Consider the following 22,945-nt stretch of genomic DNA (forward strand, 5'->3'; position numbering starts at 1 on the left):
AATAGCCTTTATGACACATCTGGTTCATTAAGTACTGGAAGCAGCCTGGGTCCCTCAAAATTCAAGGCCACACCTCCTGATGTTAATGTTTAATCATGTAAACCCCTTATAGGCTTTTATTTGCCTGTCTATATATAGTGTTCACTCTAGCTCCGGCGTGAAGCAGGGCGCCGGAGCTAGAGAGGGCACGTTCGTGAGTGCGCGCGCGACCAAGGGGGCGTGGTCATCAAAAAGGGGGGGTGTCTATAAGACGCATCCCCTTTTCGACACTCTTGGGGGCGTGCCTGGCACTTACGGACACGCCGGGCAGCCCCCAAGCACTGCAGACAGGGAGAATAGATGCTGGGCGCATGCGCCTGGCGTCTATTCTCCGGCGGTGACCGGGTCACTGCACATTTCTTCACCCGCGGGACACTGCGACCTGCGGGTGAAGACGGCTCCCGCAGGCTGTTAGGGCAGGGCGCTTTTTGCCCTCCTTCTGGAGGGCAGGGCGCCGCGCCGCGCTAGAACAGCCTAGCGGGAACGCTATATATAATTTGTCAAGTCGCATTCTATTAGGGCCACTGGGAAGAAAGTCATTTATGTAATCTGTCTGCCAAATGCTTTATAGTTACTCACTATATAAAAAAAACTGTGCGGTCTGCACTTTATATTTATACCGGGGATTATGGTGGCCGCTGGCACCAAGACCAAACAGAGATCTGGGAGCAAATTTATTAAAGTGCGAGTTTTTATAAGTGCAGATGTTGCCCATAGCAATCAGATTCGACTTAACATTCATCTAGCACCTTGTAGAAGATAATAGCTAGAATCTGATTGGTTGCTAGGGGCAACATCTCCACTTCTAAGAACCCGCACTTTAGTAAATACACCCCTTGGGTGCTGAGAACAATGTACAAAAAATGATCACCAGGTTGGCAAGGTGGCAAATGGATTCACTGGTGCCAACATACAAGTAAACTTTTAGTCAACAATTGGTGGGACGAATGGAGACAGTGGACACTGTTGCGCGACATATTGATGATGTCATTGACTCACTGGTGCTGTAAAGTGCGTACAGAGGTGCCTGCAACTCTATATCCAGTTCTGGCCACACAATACGGGAACAATAACTGCTGATTTAATAATTGTTGTAAATTATCCAGGCCGGGCCTTGGGCTTTATCAACAGAAATCCAAGAGTAGCTTTGTATTCAGCAGGAATGTCCACAGTGCTCCTTTTACCTACGTCCAGTGGTGGCAGAGATTTTATGGGCCACAGTAATATATGTGAATGCCGCCTATAAATCAACTTAAGGACTAGTGACGGTACGGAGGCCCAACCACTACACACTGGGACTAATCCAGAACACAAGTCAGCTGTAATTGCTACTGCATTGTATGCACAGAACTAAATGTATACGTTTGCCAGTATTTGTATGTATTTCTGCAGTCGGTTCTCCCTCATCTGTACGCTTGCTTTCACAGCTGTCATCATTATCTGGCCTCCCTGTCCCACACCTCTCTCGGCTCCAATCTGTCCTCAATGCTGCTGCCTGGATCATCTTCCTCTCCAAGCTCATTATGTCTGCCCCCACTCTCCTACAAGCCCTACACGGCCTCCACTCTCCTACAAGCCCTACACGGTCTCCCCTTCAGAATCCAATTCAAATTCCTCACACTCACTTACAAAGCCCTCACCCAATCCTCTCTTATTTACATCTATGACCTTATCTACCCTATCATGTTCCCGCCCACCCGCTTCGCTCTACAAATGAGCGCCACCTCCCCTGCCAACTAATTACTTCCTCCCACTCCCGCCTCCAAGATGCCCGTGCTGTTCCCCACCACTGTCTCCCTCCCCCTAGCAGACTCTCTGCCTCTCTACAAAGCTTTAAATGGGTTCTTGAGACCCCACTTCTTTATCAAAGCTCTCATCCTAATCCACTGCTCCATGCTCACTGTCTCTCCCGTCTGCATGCCCCCTCCCCTTTACACTGTAAAGCTGGGTACACATTAGACGATGAGTACCCAGCACGATCTTGTGAGCGACAGGACCTGGGCGGGGGTGCCGGCATCGCAAAGTCCATACACACTAGCTGATGCCGGCAGCGGCGGAGCGAAGGCCAGGGTGTAGCGGGGGCCATGCTGCACCCCGCAGTATGGCATTGCTAGCTACATCCTCAGATTTTTCTGCATGTACAAAAGGTCTGAGGATGTGACAGACGACCCGTGGGAGCGTGCGTCGGCATCGTGCGTACCCACTGGACGATATGAACTATTTGCCATTCCGATGCATCGGAATCGGTAAAATCGCTCAAGCTACCGTCTAGTGTGTAGGGCCTTAAGCTTTCCTAATCAGGGCCCTCTTCCCTCATGAGCTTATCATTCCCTCACTTATACCATCATCTCCTCCCAGTGCTAACAGCAGCACCAAATCTTTGGGTGCTTATTTGGGTACTATGACAGCCGATGCAGCAATGTTTGACCTGCAATGTTCTGTGCTGCAAGTCACTTCTTTATTGTTTTTCTTCATACTGTTCTGTTTATATCCTCTGTCAGGTGCTGCAATCCCCTTGTGGCACCATATAAATAAAGGATAATAATAATAACAATTACTAAACTTGCATCAGCCCTATCCGTGGTGCAAAATATCCGTCTGAAAAAAAAAAGAAGACGTGTTTACACCCATTTTCTAGGGATGTGCAGGCTCGGATAGGCTCGAATTTGCACGCAGAGTTCGGATTTTTCCCTCAAAGTACAGGAATGATGATGTTCGTCCATGCAAGATGACGTTTTGCCTCTTTCTGAGTCCCGTTTTTTGGAGGGAAAAATCCGAACTCGGCGTGCAAATTCGAACCTATCCGAGCCTTCACATCCCTACCAAAATCTTCCTATTTAATTGCTTGTTACACAATTATGGTGGAAATGAAGAATGAAAGCACCTTCCTCTCCATACCATCCAGTGGAGTCAGCTAGTGCCGGTAGACATTCTCTGAACTTCATTCAGCTGTTCAGTGTAACCCTTGGACATTGGGGGGTTAGATATAAAAAGCCTTGGAGAGTGATAAAGTACCAACCAATCAGCTCCTAACTGCCACTTTACAGGTGGTGTTTGATTAATGACAGGAGCTGATTGGTTGGTACTTTATCACTCTCCAAGGATTCGTACATCTCCCAGTCTCTGAACCCAAATTGCTCACTGAACTGGTGGTCCTGCCATTCAGACGTCTTTTTTCCACTCATTTGGGTTTTCTTTTTCAGTATTGCCTTTGAGACCTCTCAGCGATGCCCATACAGCGCGTTGCTAGATGAGCCACTGCATTGCCCTCTGCAGCGAGGGAGGAATAGTAATCCCACCAGTGACTGGCATCTGCTAAGGGCACCGTGCCACTTTGCACAGGCTCTCAGTATTTCTACATTCTTGCAACATATATTTGTATTTCCCAATATCCTGTGTCCACCTCTGCAGATCTAAGGACATGCTTCGGCTGGGCATCTTAAGCTATACATGCAAAGACCACGAGCTCTAGGACAGACGACACAGCCACATGTAGCCGACGTCCCTGGTAATGATCGTCCGGCAGACAGAGGGAACCTTCTGCGGGGACAGGACTCATTAGTATGCGCTTGCCAGAGACAGGACTCAGCTCTTAGTCACAGGGAAGAGAGTGTCACAGTTTTCACACCAGCCCTGCCACATTTGCACAAGCATTTACTGTCGTACGTGCTGCGTGTGCTCGTATATTTCCCAGGCACACACTGCCCTGAGCCAGGCCACAGTATTACTCATAGACACGTCACACAGATCACTGACACGGCTCTCTGCCCTAAGGCGCGGTACTGACATGTCATGGTAAAATCATCTCGTGCGAGTGCCACATGTACTGCAGCGACTCTCTCCCCGTACACTAGTTTAGCATACTTTAAAATACCTGGTTAACTGGATATAAATTCATGAGAATTATATAGTCTATATACATAATTGTTAAACACAGATGTGTCCTCATGCACCTAGCTAGCCTCATTACGCCATGCGGTGTGAGACGCCAGGCGTGTGTGATGCGCCAGGTCCTGTGCAGCTCTGCTTGTGCCGAGCGTCCTTTTCGGCTGAAAATGCGTCTTGGCAGCAATGTGAAGCAACAAAGACGCACCGAGAGACTGCGCCGATTCATTTAACATGAGACACTTGTATATCTATGAATGGGTCACTGAGGGCCTGATTCAGAGGCGCTCGCAAAAAGAGAGCGCGCGCTCTGAATCAGGGCGGACGCTTTTTTTTTTTTTTCCACCCGCCCTCCTGGCTGCTCGTTAAGTTGTGGGTGACTACCCACAGCTTTTGCGAGCGGAGAGGTGATGGTCGCGACCATCGGGCTTGCGACGAGACCCTTGTGGCAGGGTCTCGTTCCCACAAGCCCCAGTGAGCTTCCTGCTCAAATAGAGCAGGAAGCTCACTACTGACATCACTCGTGATGTCAGTAGGGCCGCCCACAAATGGCAGACGTTCCTTCGGGAATGCCTCCGTTTGGTCAGCCACCCCCCCTCCCCGCCTACAAAACGGGGCAAGTTGTCGAATAACATCGACAGCGGCCCCGTTTGTAGCGAGCCCCAGAGCGAGTGAATTTCTCACTCGCTGCGGGGCTCGCGCGTGCGCACTGCCCGGCCATCGACCCACTTGCGAGCGGGTCTGAATCAGGCCCAGAGTCTGTAAATGAAGCACAACGGAACTTGGCGTGGGAAAAAGCCACGGCATATAGCACTTTGTGTCCAAATTCAGGCTCAGACACAGATATACAAGTGTCGCATATCAAATTAACCAGTGCAGTCTCCTGGTGCGTCCTAGTCGCATTGCGAAAATGACGGCCGGCGCAAGCCGAGTCACACAGGACCTGGCGTGCCGAGAGGGGCTGTTTGGCGTGACTGCAGCATAGCGTACAGATATGTCCACATACATCTATCCTCTGTGCGCTACACAACGCAGAAGCTCCATGTGACTCGGTAGCGCCGAGCGTCTTTTTGCGCGTTTACCTTCAAATGCCTCTTATTGGCACATTGATGCGAACAGGTCACACAAGCAGCTTCTGCTGAATAAAATGATATGCGGCATACTGCCTATGTTCTGTGTGTGACTGCGGGTGTATCTGCACGCGAAATGCTACGTTACAGTGTCACAGCCGCGGAGATCCATCTGAATTTGGCGTCCAGAATGCATGGTAAAGTGAAAATATTATATACAGTATTGTCCCCAGGGCTTTTTGATGGGTGCTCCGCCCAGTACTTTTCTTACAACGCCCGGCACCCAGGGCTGGCCGGACTTACAGAGTACACTGCGGAGCCGGCCCTGCCGAAAGGAGGATCCTGGCCGCCCCACCCACCTCGCCGGCAGAGAGTTCACAGCACACGGCCCCTCCTACTCGACCCCAGCCGGCAAGGAGTTCACAGCACATGGCCTCTCCTGCTTGACCCTGGCCGGCAGAGAGTTCACAGCACACGGCCCCTCCTACTCGACCCCAGCCGGCAAGGAGTTCACAGCACACGGCCCCTCCTGCTTGACCCTGGCCGGCAGAGAGTTCACAGCACACGGCCCCTCCTACTCGACCCCAGCCGGCAGAGAGGTCCCAGCACATGGACAGACTGATACCCCTTTTCCACCAAAAACTGGCTCCACAGACACTGACCACAGACTGACCACGGGTCTGAGTCGGGTGTTACACTGGACCCGGGTCTTCCGGCGTTACAGTGGACGTTTGGAAATGATGTCTGAGGGCACCTAATTGGTTCGTTTCAGGTGTGACCCGGGTCATGCCGTTTACACAGCACCGTTACCTGGGCCATTCCGGGGTCCGACTCTGGTAGCGACCAGTTTCAGATTCCCAGGTCACTCCACCCAGGTTATTTTTCATGGACCCTTTTCCACTAAGCCACAACCCGTGTAGACCTGGCAATAACCTGGGTTATTGCGGCAGTGGAAAAAGGGTATGAGCCTTTCCCAACAGGCAGGGGGAGAATGAGGACGGAGTTTTGAGAATTACAGGCTGCGCTCTCTGCACACTTCATCTAGGGGCTTGTCTGCGCTCTTCCTAGTAGCAGACAGGCATTCAGGCATTTATCATCATACAGGTTGAGCCACTTAAAAATGAACCGACTCAAGCCCGTAACGCAACTGTTGGTGGCTAATGTAGGTGTCTAACTGTTGGTGGCTAATGTAGGTGTCTAACTGTTGGTGGCTAAAAGTAAATACAGATGTGTCCTCACTCATCTTTCCTGCAGTCGCGCCAAGCAGCCCCTCTTGGCACGCCTAGTCTTGTGAGACTCTGCTAGCGCAGGGAAACTTTTTTGCGTCTTTCTTTGCAGAAAAAGTGGTTAAGTCACAAAGTGATGTGACTAGGACACACCTGGAGACTTTGCTGATGATATGATATGAGACACGTGTATATCTGTGTTCGAATGAGACTCTCAATTAGCATGCGAAGTGCTACGATGCCGCGTCTTTTGTCAACGCTAAGCTCCATATACAGACTCAGTTGCACACTCGATATAAAAGTGTCACATATCAAATTAATCAGCACAGTGTGCTGGTGCAGCCTTGTCTGATTTTCAATAAAAAAAGATGCCCGACGCTAGCAGACTTGCACGGGACTTGGCGACTCACTCACTCCAGGCAAATCGCGCCGTATGGCGTATTGAGGCTAGATGAGCAAGAACATATCTGTACTACAGTAGTTTCTTGGTTTTCTTTCCTTACCATATTAGTGGTACCCTACTGGTTTTACAGTGGCTCACCCTGTATTACGGCCACTAGGTGGCCCTGTCCTAGTGGCAACTAGTGTTCCTTGTAGGGCGGCTCTCAGTCAGGGGCATTTTACTGCACGCGCATTTGAAAAAGGGGCGTGACCTTAAGATGCGCCCCCTTTTCATTACTGTAAGGGGCGTGCCCAGCACTCACAGAGACCCCCCAAGTTCTCCTGCAGTGTGAAAAGATGCCGTGCGCATGCGCACGTCATCTATTCACTCGCAGGGGGAGACATGCAGCCGGGAAGAGCTGAGACAGCTCTGTAGGCTGTCCGCGTGGCAATCCCAGCAGGGCGCTGGAAAAGGGGCCCTACATCCCGCAAAAGAAGCCTAGCAGTAACGTTAGCATCTGTGAATGACCCTCGTTTGGTAACCTGGAAGGGCAGTGCTTGGCCCATCTAGTCTGCCCTCAATTTAGGCCATGCTTTGTGTGAAATGTGGGCAGGTATTGCAGGGATCAGAAATGGGGCCTATTTTGTCCCTACATTGCTTGAGAAAACGCTGGGAGTCATGTATACACGGCACTACCCCCCAAACTGCCTTGGTGATGTCACAAGGTTTTCTCGTGAATATTGGACAAACCCATAAAAATGGCCGCCTCCTCTGTGGAAAACACAATCAGAATCCACGAGAGGTTGAACTCAAGAAGATTTCTTCAACCCTACAAACTATGTAATGGTGTAGGTGACAGGTGCACTTTAATATTTCTGGTTATACATTAACTTCACCCCAGTTTATGGAAGAATTAATTCAGCCACTTCACACGAAGTCAAACAAAATATCTGCAGCACCGTGTTTTATGAAGTCACAAAGTGACAGAAAACAACGCAATCGTTTTTAAGATGTAAGATCGCGGCTACACAAACCACCAAACAAGCTTAGAGCGGTGTATTGCCCGTAAGCATATTAAAAAAATTGTAATCTAGCCAGCCACACATTCAAATTTCTATTCTGCAAGACAACGAGGGTGTCTATTGAGCACAGGAAGTGACACACACAGAAAAAACAAATAAAACAACTAACAACTTTGCTTTGAATTAAACAAATAATGAAACATTCCAAACAATACACCATTCACCAAAGGCCTTAATATTGCAAATACTATAGAGGGGTATTCAATATGGAAGCGAAAACATCTTTTTTGCGTTAGTATCGGAGCTATGACGTCATTATCGGAGGTTTTACTTTTACACCGTATTCAATTTCAAAGACTTATCGCAGTTTTGAAAAGTCTTTGATAAAAAACGGGGATAACTTTTCCCCATTGAATAGGTGTCGAAAAAAAGTGCAGAATTGGGGTTTAGGGGTGCAGGCTTAAAACAAATAGCCTGCACCCCTGGGAATGACATTTAAAAAAAGAACTGTGTCAAAAAAAGTTTTAAAAAAAAAAAATAGGGACACCCCAAAAAATTTAATTAAAAATTGGGGTGAAAAAAAAAAAAATGGGAAAAAATTGTATAACAATAGGGAAATAGGTTCAGGGCTATTCTGCATGTATGCGGCAGGTGTATTCTAGAATAGATTTATAGCGGCAGGTGCACAATTGCAGAATTTTTAAAAACTTACTTTAGGGACTTAAAAATATGCTAGTACCCATTTTCATGTACCCCAAATTTGATCTGACCACTTAAAAAAACGAAAAAAGTAACCTAAGTGCTCTTCTGCATCACTTCTTCAATGTCGGGAAAAAACATCTGCTGCGGCTATTTAAATCCCCGACTTTCATTTAAAGGCTAAAACGGGGGGACCCATAGTGATCCCCCATGTTTTTACAACTTTAGGGGGGTCTTACAATTTTTTTAAGGAAAAATTCGTAACTTTACGCAAATCCAACTTCGGAGGCTCCCGTCTTCGTTAATTTTATATTGAATACGGGGATAAGCGGGCGCGCGCCCGATACTTTAACACAGGTAAAAACTCCGATATGAAACGTTAACTTCGACAGTGAAGTTAACGTTTCATATTGAATACCCCTCAATGTGTAGCTTAGCAACATCTGTTGAATTAAATAGCAAAAAGTACTAATTACCTGCTGGTGACATACTACACAGTAGCAAAGTGGTTAGCATTGCTTCCTCATGAGGAATTTGATTCCCGACCATGGCCCTATCTGTGCGGAGTTTGTATGTTTCCCTTGTGTTTGTGTGGGTTTCCTCCCACACTCCAAAAACAAATAGAATAACACATTTTCTCTGTACAGGGCTATGTATTTGGAGGTGGCGCTACAAAATTAGTAATGACAAAAGTAAAATTGATGCTCCTTTGAATTAAAGGTTAAGGCGAACGCTGCAAATGGTCGGGTCATGTGATCGTACCAGATACAACCACACAGCCGGATCACATGACCTGTATGATGGCTGTCAGAGGGGGAGGAGACAGACCGCCATGCCACACGCATCCATGGAATGCTACGAAATGTTAGGTGCCAGCAGGGAATTTAAGTCACATTGGCTCCTGGGATCTGCTATCAGACATACAGGGGTAAATTTACTAAAGGTTGATTTTGTGTTTCTGGGGCTAAATCATACATTTGAAAAAACAGAGGGTAACTCAATTGTTTTGAGCCCCAGGATAATTAATGGGGGTCCGTGGGAGCAATTGAATTGTTTTGGGCACCCATTATCGCGTCCATATAGAAACGGTTTAACCTTGTATAGCGGCTAAACCCGTCTAAAGTCCTGGTCGGGGCGCCCCAAAACAATTGACTCTTTCACCCCTGGAAGGTGTAAGCAGAAATGAAAGTCACCGGCACAAACAATTGAATTCCCCCCTTAAAAATACAAATAAAAAAATTGGCTGTCAGAAAATGTGTGATTTAGCCCCAGAAACTCAACATCAATGTTGATTGATATGAAATCAATTACAAATTGACCTTTAGTAAATATATCCCACAGTATGCACAGATTGGACATTATGATATCCGGATAGAAGTTTAACAATCAGTAGGTGGACAGTCAATAGGTGGACACCAGATGGTGGACATGCAATAGTTCGTCAGGGACAAAGGCTCCACAGGTAAACGTGGTTGACACCAAAAAATAGTCAATGTGTTTTTTATGGTTAGTGTTAGGCATTTGTAGGAGGGTGAGGGTTAGGCTGCCAGAGGGGACGGTTAGGGTTAGGCACTAGGGGGAGGGTTAGGGTTAGACTGCCGGAGGGGACGGTTAGGGTTAGGCACTAGGGGGAAGGTTAGGGTTAGACTGCCGGAGGGGACGGTTAGGGTTAGGCACTAGGGGGAGGCTTAGGGTTAGGCACTAGGGGGAGGGTTAGGGTTAGACTGCCGAAGGGGGCGGTTAGGGTTAGGCTGCCAGAGGGGACAGTTTAGGTTAGGCACTAGGGGGAGGGTTAGACTGCCGGAGGGGGCGGTTAGGGTTAGGCACGAGGGGGAGGCTTAGGGTTAGACTGCCGGAGGGGACGGTTAGGGTTAGGCACTAGGGGGAGGCTTAGGGTTAGGCACTAGGGGGAGGGTTAGGGTTAGACTGCCGGAGGGGACGGTTAGGGTTAGGCACTAGGGGGAGGGTTAGGCTGCCAGTGTTGAATGTTCGGGTTAGGCACTAGGGCAAGGGTGGGGAACCTTTTTTCTGCCGAGGGCCATTTTGATATATAACATTATTTGCGGGCCTGGTGCAGGCCATGCCCCCTCCATGTGATGTCACAAGGGGCGGGGCCACAACCGCCGGTGATTACAGCAATGCCCGAAGCATATGCTTCAGGGAGCTGTAAGGGCAGTGGTGTGACTGTCTGAAGCATCCTAAGGACGCTCCAGGCGGCACTGCTGCATGGATTCTGGCTGCAGGGTGCTATTCTAGCAGGGTGCCTCATCTGGCTAGACTCATCTGCCTCATCGGTCGGGACAGTTAGGGTTAGGCACTAGTGGAAGAGTTAGGGTTAAATTACAAAAAAAAATTAAAATGTGTCGACCATTTTTTGGCAACCATTTGACTCTGTTGACCTTTTAACCCTGTCCAACCTTTTGCACTGTCAACTTTTTGTCAGTCGACCTTTTGTCTCTGCCATTTGGTGTCTACCTATTGACGGTCGTCCTTTTCTTATTGTCGCTCTTTTATACCGCACCCGTACATTATAGTGGTCAGCCGCATGGGTCTATGCATGTATGCCGGAGACGCTGTCTTACTGATCGCAATTGCGAAAATATGCTAATGTCTCCAAAGCTTCCCCGAGCATAGGAAGGCCCACTGCTGCTTTCTCATATCCATCCAATGACGTGCATCCGCATAAACATTGGTAACATCGATACAGATTGGGCACCACGCAACCTCTGAGTCCTGTCTGACGTGCCTCAAACACCGCGGCTCTCCTGACACGTGCGAAGGAGATCGCAATGGCTAATTTATGCACGTCCATGCAACGGCGTTTAAACGGTCAGACATGCCTGCGATTTTCTAGAAAAAGAGCGGCCCGGCTGCCGAAGCCAGGAGGGTGAATGGTACAGGTGAGCGATATATCGGGCGGTCATTCACCGGATCGTGCAGTGTGTACCAACCGCCCAATATATTGTTCCCTCGTACATTGGCGGGTTGCCTAGTGTGTACCCAGCCTTAGTGGCCCTGGGTGCTGCACTCAGTTCCTCCTGGGGATACAATGTTGCTGTGTACAGGTCCCAGTTCATTCAGCTACTCAAAAGTGTTATCCAGCAAAATACTGCATGTCTGCCAGACCAGGTCCTGACCACTGGACCAACAGGAAGCCGCAAGCTCTTACTACAGCACCGCATGCTAATTGGGATGAAACTGATAAAGTTTATTGGAATGAGACGATCAACTAAACTTTAATGATTAACCGGGCGTGGTTATGGCAGCATTGCTGGAATCGCCCCAAGATCCACAGGTTACCATGGCACTGCGCGCTTGCTGCTTGCTCCAACAGATCTAGAATCTGGGCTCTAGATGGGTAACACATTTACGTCTCCTACAGTTGGTTGGAGCATGCGATGGAGAAACACCTTAGAGGCAGATTCAATTACACGCGAGCAGCTTTGCTACATGTGTGCTGCGCACATACAGGAACATCAATTATGGCAGCTCATGCCTGCCCTCACCTCCACGGGCTGCAAGCCGCAATGAGCAGTGCACTCACCAACACCCCACTCCGAAACTGCCTGGGGGAGCCAGAGTCATCACGCAATGAGGGAGCCATGACAGGTATCTGAAACGGTTGCATGCAGCCCCCGAGTGTTGACCAAAACCTGCCAAGTGGCACCCCATCTAAAACAACTGCCCGACCCCAGGTGGGGATATCCAGTTCCTGTAATTAAAGTAGGAGCTGCAAATCCCTTTGATGACACCTGACTCTCCTTGTTCATGCACATAATGGAATGTAATGGTCTCTCGCATTTATTCAGAGGTGGACTGTGGCTTTTGCCACTACTGTGTCTTTATGCTAAGGCCGTGGCCGATGGTTTCCTACTGAGACGCCCACCAGCTGCCGGCACTAATACATCTCTGTGCGTATGAAGGTGCACCGTCAGAGATTGCACCAGGCGCAGAATCTCCGTATGAACATGGTCGCCAGTGTCAGTGTAATTGGGTCTTTGGACGCAGTCTCTAACCGCGACGCGTCAGCGGCTGTTACCTCCATGAAATGCCCCCCCCCCCCCCCCCGACAATCCATCTCTCTGTGCACAATTTCAATCTGCGTCTTAGAGCGGTAACCATCAGGGCACATGCGTCTCGGGAAATGTGCGGTGACCCGGTCACCACCGGTGAATAGACACCGAGTGCATGCGCCCGACATCTATTTTCCCTGTCAGTAGCGCTTGGGGGCTGCCCAGTGTGTCCGCAAGTACCAGGCACGCCCCCAAGAGTGACGAAAAGGGGACGCGTCTTATAGACACGGCCCCTTTTCCATGGCCACGACCCTTTTTCGAGTGCGCCCACGGCAGTGCCTTATCTAGCTCCGGTGCCCTGCCTGCCGCCGGAGCTAGAGTGAACACTAACTGGGCGGTGGTTATTCAGACACACGGAGATGTAACGTCTTATGGGCGTGTTATAGGAGTGACGTGCCAATGGGCGTGTTATAGGAGGGACTTGCCAATGACGCTGAACTGGTGGCAAACTCAGACGCTTAATAGCTGACACTGGAGGCCATACTCTGATGAAGAATCGGCACTGGGCATAGGGGCTGATGCAAGTCTCCGAGGTGCGTCCCATGGTGGCGTCTAAAGACGCACATAGCGAGCATCTCAGTCTTGCACATTCAGGCGCACGCAAGGCGAAGGGCTGACACTAGCATTACGTGACTACTACAAGAGACACTAAAGCAGTCGCAGCAGCACGTGACGCTGGATCGGCCCCCAAGACCCTTAAAAAGGTTAGTAACAAACATGTAGGGACAGATTTTTATTTTTTAAAGCGATATCATGTCCAGGGCCCAATACAGATCGGCCATGGAGGCCATATGGATGAACTACTCAATGCTGCCTGGACAACCTTACGAGGGTCTTGCTACATAACTGCCCAACATTGCAACCCTGCATTATAATGAGACTTAGTGCCCCCATACCAGGCGCAGAAAGCACAGCAGAGGGAACACAAACACATATACAACAAAGAGGTAACTATGGGCCTGATTCAGAGCCGGACGCAATTAGCGCTCGCTCGTCCAGAAAATAGGGGTGGCTATTCAAATGAACCGTTCGCTGTTTGCGGTCTGTTCACACCTCTAGGTCTGAACGAGCGTATAAAACTTGCGGTCGTTTTTTAGGAAACTACGCCCCCTGGCCGCTCGCATCCTACGTCATGTCCGCTATTTTTTAGATTAATCGAGTACATCGACCAGCGTATGAGCTGCTCGCTATTCTTGTGGTTGGTTTTTGCTACCACAATTTTGCGAGCAGTTCTGCCTATAAAAAAACCCAGTGACGTGGTCAATGACGCTGCTGTATTAATTATGCACACCCATAAAACGCCCGTTTTGACCTTTAAGCACGCCTGCGATCGGATCTCCACTCCCCGTTTTCAAGCACCTTCCCCTGTTACCACCCACATACGCCTCTTTCTGTCACTCAAATTAGCAGGCATTCGCTATTTTGCGAGCACATGAATTTCGGCCGCACTGACTGGTTCGCGCATGCGTATAACGATCCGTACGCATGCGCAGTTGGGCAAACATCGCTCAGAGCGAACGAGCTGCCGCTTACGAGTGGCTCTGAATCAGGCCCTATGTCAGCACATCTGTAATAGAGCCGGTACCATCACGTTATACACAATACTGTCACCACACCACGCCGGTACTCCGGAAGACGTGTTTATACGGACATTTGTATATCAGCATTTAGTACAGATGTGTCCTCATACACCATTGCTGCCATCGTGCCAAACAGCCCTTCTCAGCGTGCCAGGTCCCGTGTGGCTCGGTTTGCGCTGAGTCTATTCGCCCGAAAATGCATTTTAGGGCCGTATTCAATTAGAAGCAAAAAGTGCCGTTTGGCGAAAAGTTTCCGCGGATTCGGACTTTTTCCGCCTGTTTCCAAAGTATCTCCATATTCAATTCCAGGAGGATTTCGCCTAAGAGGAAACTCGATGCATTGTAATAGGCGGAAAAGTATCTCCTATGAATAGCAGGTGAAAAAAAGTGCAAAATCGTTATTTTGGGGTGCAAACGTGGGGAAACGACTCAGAACTCTCGGGACAGCCCCCCCCCCCCCAAAGGACAAATCATAAAAAAAAATTAAATTACCTCGGAACACACCGAAAAAAGTACTTTCGTTTTGGGGCCGAAAAAGTAAAAAGTGGGGGGACAATATAAAAACTAGCTAAATAGACTTCTTGGGGGTCTGCAAGGATGGGTCAGGTGTTTTTAGGATTGCAGGTGAGTTTGAAGTTTTTTAAAAAGTTCACTTTAGAGACATATAAATAAGCTAGCACCCATTTTCAAGTACCCCAAATTTGACAGGACTACTTATATTCTCCAAAAAATACAGCTTTATGCCATTCTTCACCACTTTTACAAAGACTCTAATAAGAAGCAATTTAAACTACTTAAGTACCCCAAACACTTTTATTAGGGCTATTAGCACACATCTACATTGATTCCCTATGTTACTGCATTTTTTGGGGGGGTACAGACTGATTTCCCCAATTCTGACAGTACTTTCCGCCTGTTCCGCATTCGCAGATTTCGCGTGTTTAGGAATTCAATAGGGCGAAAAGTGGGGACGCGCAAGAAAAGTTTTCGCCTCTGAAACAGGCGAAAGAGGCAGAAAGTCGGACAGGCAAAACTTTTCTGACTTTTCGGCTCTAACTGAATATGGGCCCTAGTCACAAACAGGTGTGAAAAACTGCTCCAGGAGTCTATACTGATTCATTTGATATGTGAGACTTGTATATCTGTGTGCGACTGGGACTGAGGACCTCATTCAGAGGCGGTCGTTAGTTGCAAGCGGTCGCCCTGAATCAGGGCGGCCGCTTGCATCCTGAACGGCCGCCTCCTTGTCGATCGTTAAGCTGTGGGTTACCACCCGACCGAACAGGTTGATGGTCGCGATGGTGATCACCATCGGGGCTTACGAGCAGACCCTAAGGTTGGGTCTGGGCACTCGTAAGCTCCAGGGAGCTTTCTGCTCTGATGGAGCAGGAAGCTCCCCACTGACATCACTGATGATGTCAGTGCGGCCGCCCACAAAACGGCTAGCGTTCGTAAAGGAACGCCTCCGTTTTGGAAACCACCCCCCGGCCCGCCTACCAAACGGGAGCAGCTGTCGATCAACATCGACAGCCGCCCCTTTGGTAGCGAGCACCAGAGCGACAGTTTCTCTGTCGCTCCGGGGCTTGCACGTGCGCAGTGCGGCCGCTGCGCGTGCGCAGCCCTAACAATCAAGTCGGTTACGAGCACATCGGCGCTCGCGACCGACTCTGAATAAGGTCCTGAGGCCCTGATTCAGAGGCGCTCGCTCACGACCGACTCTGAATAAAGTGCAGAGGCCCTGATTCAGAGGCGCTTTTTTTAGTTGCGGCCTCTTGGCCGCTCGCATAGCTGTGGGTTACCACCCACAACTCATGTGAGCGGCCAGGTGATGGTCGTGATGGTCAAGACCATCGCGACCATCAGGCTTGCGACGAGACCCTTGCGGTAGGGTCTCGTTGCCGCAAGCCCCAGTGGACTTCCTGCTCTAATAGAGTGATGTCAGTAGGGCCGCCCACAAATGGCAGGCGTTCCTGCAGGAACGCCTCCGTTTGCCCAGCCACCCCCCCCCTGCCCCGCCTTCCACAACGGGGCGAGCTGTCGATCAACATCGACAGCCGCCCCTTTTGGATGAAAGCGCCGGAGCGAGTGCTTTGTGCGCTCGCTCCGGGGCGAGCGTGCGCACTGCCTAACAATCGACCCGCTTGCGAGCGCATAGCGCTGGCGAGCAGGTCTGAATCAGGCCCCGAGTCTGTATACGAAGTGCTACAATGCAGCAGCCATAGCTTTTTTTCAACACCAAGTTCCATTGTGCTTCGTATACAGATTCAGTCGCCGCACACAGATATACAAGTGTCGCATATCAAGCTGATCAGTGCAGTCCCGTAAAGCGGCTTGTCGTTTGCACTCGTGCCAGGTCGCGCGCTGCTTGGCGTATTAAGGCTGGGGGTACGAGGATACATCTGTAGACTGCATTTCCTTATTCATATGCTTGGACCCATGGCAACTATAACAAATGAGCGGGAACTCATAGCAACCAATCACAAATGAGCATCGACACAACCAATCACAAATTAACTTAAGTCAATTTACTGCACGTTAAACTAAGGGGTGGCCAGGTGCTACTGCCCATTTCTGCTATCACCATCACTGGCACAGTAACAATTTGCCATTCAGTTTCTATATCATGGAGTTACAGGTGCTATTACCATAAGGGTTATCGAATAGCTGCTAATAACTCATACACCCGCATCTATGATTGCAGTATACAATTATCCCAGCACATGTTGCAATGCACAGCCTTTGTTGCACAAGTAGCTGGGGGAATAAGATCATTAACAATTTCTCTCCTAATAGCAGCAGTTGAATCACAAACATAACACATTATCCGCCCCCTCCCTAGGTGATCAAGAACAAAAAAAAAAAAAAAAATTGCTAGGCGTGTCGCTATGAATTACCATTTTCACGCCACAGTACACCTTTGATTTGTAGCGTGCATAGTACTAAATGGCCAGATTAGTACACATAAAAAATAAATATAAATATTTTGAAAGTAAGCTCTCACGAGCAGGGCCCCCTCTCCTCAAGATTTGTTACGTAATTATGCATTTTGTGGTTGTAATTACCTATCTGTGGTCATTTATTTCTGGCCTGTATCTGTCTATAGTGTTCACGGTATACCCATGTAATTCTGTACGTTATTGCTATGTGGCATCATAGAAAAGGTAATAATAATAATAATTAATATATTTATTTCAATTCACTGATCTGATCTGTAGTACTATATTGTAAATGTGCTGCTCATACCACCCTGAAAATAAATGGAGGGGGCAGATTCAATTATTCATATTAGCTGCGACGGCGCTTCGGAACCTCTTGCGCTAATACTATGCGGGTTATCCAGGCCGGAAAACCTCCCTTGTTTTTGCCTGTATCCCAAAGAGGTGCCAACAAAATAAAAAAAATTCTCTCTTTACTACCATAGTAACCAGTTATATGTACAGCTGAAGCCAGCGCCATTTCCTGTCTCGTATGACCGGTCCCTTGGGAATGGATTAGACTGCATTGTGAGGAATATTGGTTCAGCTGACAAAATGGATGCCTGTCCACTGTGTGCAGGTTACAGATCCTCCCACGTCACAGTGATATATTTAGGCGGGAAAAAAAAAAATGTGTTTCTAACATAGATCACTTTGGTAGGTTACAAGAAGAATGCTAGTATTTACAATGTTTCCCTTGTTTGGTTTCTCCAGGCTGCTATTTAAAGTTTTACAATTCTGCCGCATCGTGGACTACCATGGCAGCCACAGTCACATGACATACAACCTATTGAGCAGAGATGCTTTGGGACACTCCTCTGAGATCTCTCGGCTCTGTAACATGCCCACTGCCATTACATGATAGACCGTTGGCGGGGCAGGGTGCTGAGGTGTGGAAAGGGCTACTCCTGAAAGGGGGTGTAGTCCTTGTGACACACCCCCAATTTGTCACTCTTGGGGGGGCATGTCCAGCACTTACGAAGGTGCCCCACTAAAACAGCCTAGCGGGAACACTACATAACATGCCGAGACCCGTCAGCCTATGTCTCTTTGTAATGGAAGCCATATTTTGCAACCCACATAGAGATTTTGAAAAGGAGATAATGATTTTTAGGAGGACAGCTAAGAACAAGTTAGGTTCTTTTTTTTCTATTTAAAACAAAAAAAAAGCCCTTTAACGTGGACTTAGGGCCTCATTCAGAGGCGGTCGGAAGATGCAAGCGGTCGCTCAGAATGGGCGGCCACTTGCATCCTGACCGCCCGCCTCTGTTGCGGTCGTTAGGCTGTGGGTTAACACCCACAGCTCTAACGACCGCTCCGGTGATGGTCGCGATGGTCACAGACCATCGCGACCATCTGGGCTTACGACGAGACCCTAGGGTAGGGTCTCCCTTGTCGTAAGCCCCGGAGAGCTTCTGGCTCTGTCTGAGCCGGAAGCTCTCCACTGACATCACTAGTGAGGTCAGTGGGGCCGCCCCCAAATGGTAGGCGTTCCCATGGGAAAGCCTCCGTTTGGGCTGCCACCCCCCCGGCCCGCCTTCCAAACGGGGCGAGCTGTCAATCAACATCGACAGCTCGCCCCCTTTGGATCGAGACCCGCTACGACCGGCGCTGTCGGTCGTAGCGGGTCTCACGCATGCGCACGACGGCGCCGGCGCCGTCGTGCGCATGCTCTGTGGGGGGCCATCGACCCGGTCCGAGCGCATCGGCGCTAACGACCGGGTCTGAATGACCCCCTTAGTGCTTTAAATATCTAATCAGTAAACCTCCCCTTGCCTGGTTATGGATCCACTGTGTCTAGTATTACATTTGTACAAAATCTGCGGCGTACATGTATAACACTGATTTTCAGACAAAATAAAAATTTTAAAAAATAACGGAGAGGACACTTTGCTGTTACTTTTTATACTATAAATGCACTGACCCAACGCTTTGTGTTAAATGTACAAGTCAAGTAAGTACACATAATGCTATTATAAATCAGTCACTTCACTGATAAAGACTGAGGGCCTGATTCTGAGGTGAATGCTAATGCCGCGGCCGATGGAATTCGTACAGAAACGCCCTCCGGCTGCGGCGCTAATCTGCCGTTTTGCGTAAAAAGCCCCACCATCTATCCAGGCTAAAATCTGATGTGTGTATGAGCCAAAGACACAACGAGATGGACGGTAGATGTGATGAACAATTACTGCATCTGACTGTATATGTGACAAGTGTTCAAACGCACAAATATAGCAGCGTTAGATCAAAGAAAATGTTTAGATTTAGCCATACATTTCTTTGTACGAGTAGGAGGGAATAAGACAGAGATGCAGACGCCCACTATTCGGGCGAAGCAGCCGGATCGACCAGTATATGGGTGGCTGTAATGTGTTACCATCCTACATATTCCTCAGGAATATACTCTATAACCCTAAAATATACCCTTTCACTTAGAGCATAGGTTCTAAATCAGTGGAAGCTCTTCCGTCTCTCAGCGTGCTCTTCTGTCCAACACCACACTGGATGACTAATTCACAGACTGTGATGCTAGTACATTTATTTCAGGGGTGCGTAAAAATTATTATTTTTTTTAATTAAAAACTGGATTTATTTGATTTAAATAGGATTTTTTATCACATTTTTTTTTAAATAAACGTTTAAAAAACGTTTACTTAAAAAAAAAAAATTATAAAAAAAAAAACATTCAAATCCCAAAAAGTCTGATTTCAATCAAATAAATCAATTTTTGATTTTTATTTTATTTTTTTTAATCCAATTTTATGCAACTCTGAATTTTATATACAGCGATACACAGTGTGACCACTGGGCCTGATGCACAGATGTAAGCTAATGCACTCGCAACTCCAATCCCACACAATATATGCTAATGCTGTAGCCCAGGGCTCAACAAATCCCGGGGGCCAGGTCGCCATGGCTACCAGATTTTGCAGTGAGGGAGGAAGCAGATCCTCATCAGCTCTGGCGGAGATTTGTGCCTATAGTATTGCGGTGTTCATTTCATGCACAGGAGTGAATGTGTTGAGCGTCGCCTGCGGTAACTGCTGTGCCCGTGTCCATCGCGGCCTGCGCTGACGACTCCTCTCCATCCTGGCCTGCTCGGATCACTGCTGTCTGTTCCAGTCTATGCTGATCCTCCTGTACGTCCCGTCTGTCTACTGCAGGGGTTCCCAACCACGGTCCTCAAGGCACACTAACAGTCCAGGTTTTATAGATAGCCATACTTGAGCATAAGTGACTTAATTAGTGTCTCAGTTATTTTGATTTAACCATCTGAGCACAATTATGGATATAACTAAATCCAGGACTGTTAGTGTGCCTTTAGGAACGAGGTTGGGAATCACTGGTCTACTGTCTCCTATCTCTGGCTGAATAGAGCTCTCCGGTAGTAGGGTCTATGCGTGGCCAGGGATTGTGGAGCGACTTCAGAGGGATAGTGGTGTGACCATGAGGGGAGGGGGGTTTGTACTTTCTTGCACCATTGTTTTATGTGAAATGAGGTCAGTTATTACTGGAGGGTGGAGCAGGGGCCCTGTGCAGAGCAGTGAGGGAGCCTCCATTTTACTGTATCCAATCAACTGTGATCATTTTCTGGACTAGTATAGTGTGTATAACACACAGAGCTGTGCTCCTCACTCACTCCTGTAAATTTGTTTTGGGGGGACAGTGATTTGGCTCCTACACTTTCATCATGGCTCCTAGATTTTAGAAAAATTTGTAAAGCCCTGCTGTAGCCGGCTGGGAAATGTATTGGGACGTCCACCGGCGGCCTCGCAGATCCAAGCGAGTGCGTACAAATAGGCAGCCTGCATTGCAGATCATTCGATACTCGGTCATCCAAGGAGCCCTACTGTCATGCAGAATGGCCGTCTGCAATGAGGCGTCGGAACTACTTTATCTGCGCGTGGGGTCGCAGACACGCCCCAAAAACATCCGTAACAGGTCTGCGTTTTTTTGCCGGCACATCCTGTTGCCTCCCCCAAACGGTCACTAACTGCCAGAGCGAGGCTGCCCCACAAGCTCTCCCCTGCCACAGAGCACCACGAACCCCCCAGCACTACCAAAGCATCCACTGCTTTTTACACAGTGCCCCCAGCTCTCCCCTGCCATACAGCGCCCCTGCTCTCCCCTGGCACACAGCATCTCTAGTTCTCCTCAGCCACTCAGCACCCCTCACTGTTCCTTGCCACACATTACTGCAGCGCCCACAGCGCTTATCTGCCATACAGCACCCCCAGCTCTTGTCTGCTACACAGTGCTAGTGCCCCCATATTTAATCTGCCACACAGTGCCTTCTAGCTCTCCCCTGCCACAGAGCACTGCAGCGCCCCCATTTCTGTACTGACAGACAGCGCCCCAGCTCTGACCTGCCACAGGGCGTCACAGACCCCCTAGCCCAGGGGTAGCCAACCTCGGACCTCGTAAGCTACCAACAGTTCACGTTTTCCAGACCACCTAGCAGGTGCACAGGTGTATTCATTACTAACTAACACATTTGGAAAGATCCACAGGTGGAGCTAATTATATCACTTGTGATTCTGTGAGGAGACCTACAAAACATGCACCGTTGGTAGCTCTTGAGGACCAGGGTTGGCTACCACTGCCCTAGCCTGTTTTCTGAGACACAGTTCAGGACCCCCCCCCCCACACAAGGCACCCCGAGCGCTGATCTGAGAAACAGCACCCTCAACATTTATTGCACCTACTTTACCTCGGCACCCCACTTTTCCTACCATAAACATAGACAGTCCCTAAATCTTCTGCAGAATAGAGTATCCCCATTCCCATGACAAGTACTGTATGCCAGCACAAGTAACCCAGTCAATGCCAGTCCAGTATCTGTTACCCAGCCGGTGTCAGCCTAGTCCCTGGTACCTAGCCATTGACAACCCAGTATTGAGACCCAGCCGGTACCAGCCCAGTACCTGATAACCTGCCATGGTGACAGCCCAGTCTCTGATACCCAGCCGGTGACAACAAAGTACCCGATAACCTGCCGGTACCAGCCCAGTACCTGACACCCAGTCACTGCCAGCCCAGTACCTGACACCCAGTCACTGCCAGCCCAGTACCTGACACCCAGTCACTGCCAGACCAGTACCTGACACCCAGCCACTGCCAGACCAGTACCTGACACCCAGCCACTGCCAGCCCAGTACCTGACACCCAGTCACTGCCAGCCCAGTACCTGACACCCAGCCACTGCCAGCCCAGTACCTGACACCCAGCCACTGCCAGCCCAGTACCTGACACCCAGTCACTGCCAGCCCAGTACCTGATACCCAGCCACTGCCAGCCCAGTACCTGACACCCAGTCACTGCCAGCCCAGTACCTGACACCCAGTCATTGCCAGCCCAGTACCTGATACCCAGCCACTGCCAGAACAGTACCTGACACCCAGCCACTACTAGCCCAGTACATGACACCCAGCCACTGCCATCCTAGTACCTGAAGTAGTAGACATCGCTCTTCCCTGCGCTCAGCCCGGACTTCCTAATGACCTCCTCCTTCTTCCAGCCCGGAGGCAGCGCCGGGCACTCCATCTTCCGCTTCTCCATACGCCGGCTTGTGCCCTACACCATAGCCCGCAGCCGCCTCTCTGCCCCACCAGCCTGGCTGGCACTGACAGACTGACAGTTCTCCGGGCAGCGCAGCGCCCCCTGGCGGCCCAATTCCCTTCCGCAAACTAGTCACGGCGTGTTAGGCGGAGGGACACACTAAGCACACAGGAGTCAGTGACCCGCCCTGCTGTGAGGACTCAGGGCTGTAGAGGCGGATAATAAAAACTCATGATAGTACATAATACTGCGGTCTTCCCGGACATTCAGTAACAGTGGGCTTTGAACTCTCCAAGCAACTACCAAAGCTCCAAGTGTGAAGGAACTACAACTCCCATGAGCCTTAGCTGCCGGCAGAGCTGTGTGATACTCATGGGAGTTGTAGTTTTACCTAATACCTACCTAATACCGCACCCACTGTGTTCCTCCGCATTA

At 49.3% G+C, this 22,945-nt stretch overlaps 1 protein-coding gene across 1 annotated transcript in view; it reads right to left on the reverse strand.

Annotated features, from left to right (window-relative positions):
- MBD2 (methyl-CpG binding domain protein 2) overlaps positions 1-22,706 on the reverse strand; it is a 60,766-nt gene extending 38,060 nt beyond the window's left edge. The window contains exon 1 of the mRNA XM_088453002.1: positions 22,401-22,706. Coding sequence (XP_088309128.1) covers positions 22,401-22,510 — 110 coding nt within the window. The 5' untranslated portion in view covers positions 22,511-22,706. The remainder of the gene's footprint in view (positions 1-22,400) is intronic.
- Positions 22,707-22,945: the final 239 nt, after the last annotated feature.

The sequence above is a fragment of the Taudactylus pleione genome, unplaced genomic scaffold, assembly GCF_031769625.1.
Source record: "Taudactylus pleione unplaced genomic scaffold, aTauple2 ptg000562l, whole genome shotgun sequence".
Lineage (NCBI taxonomy): Eukaryota > Metazoa > Chordata > Amphibia > Anura > Myobatrachidae > Taudactylus > Taudactylus pleione.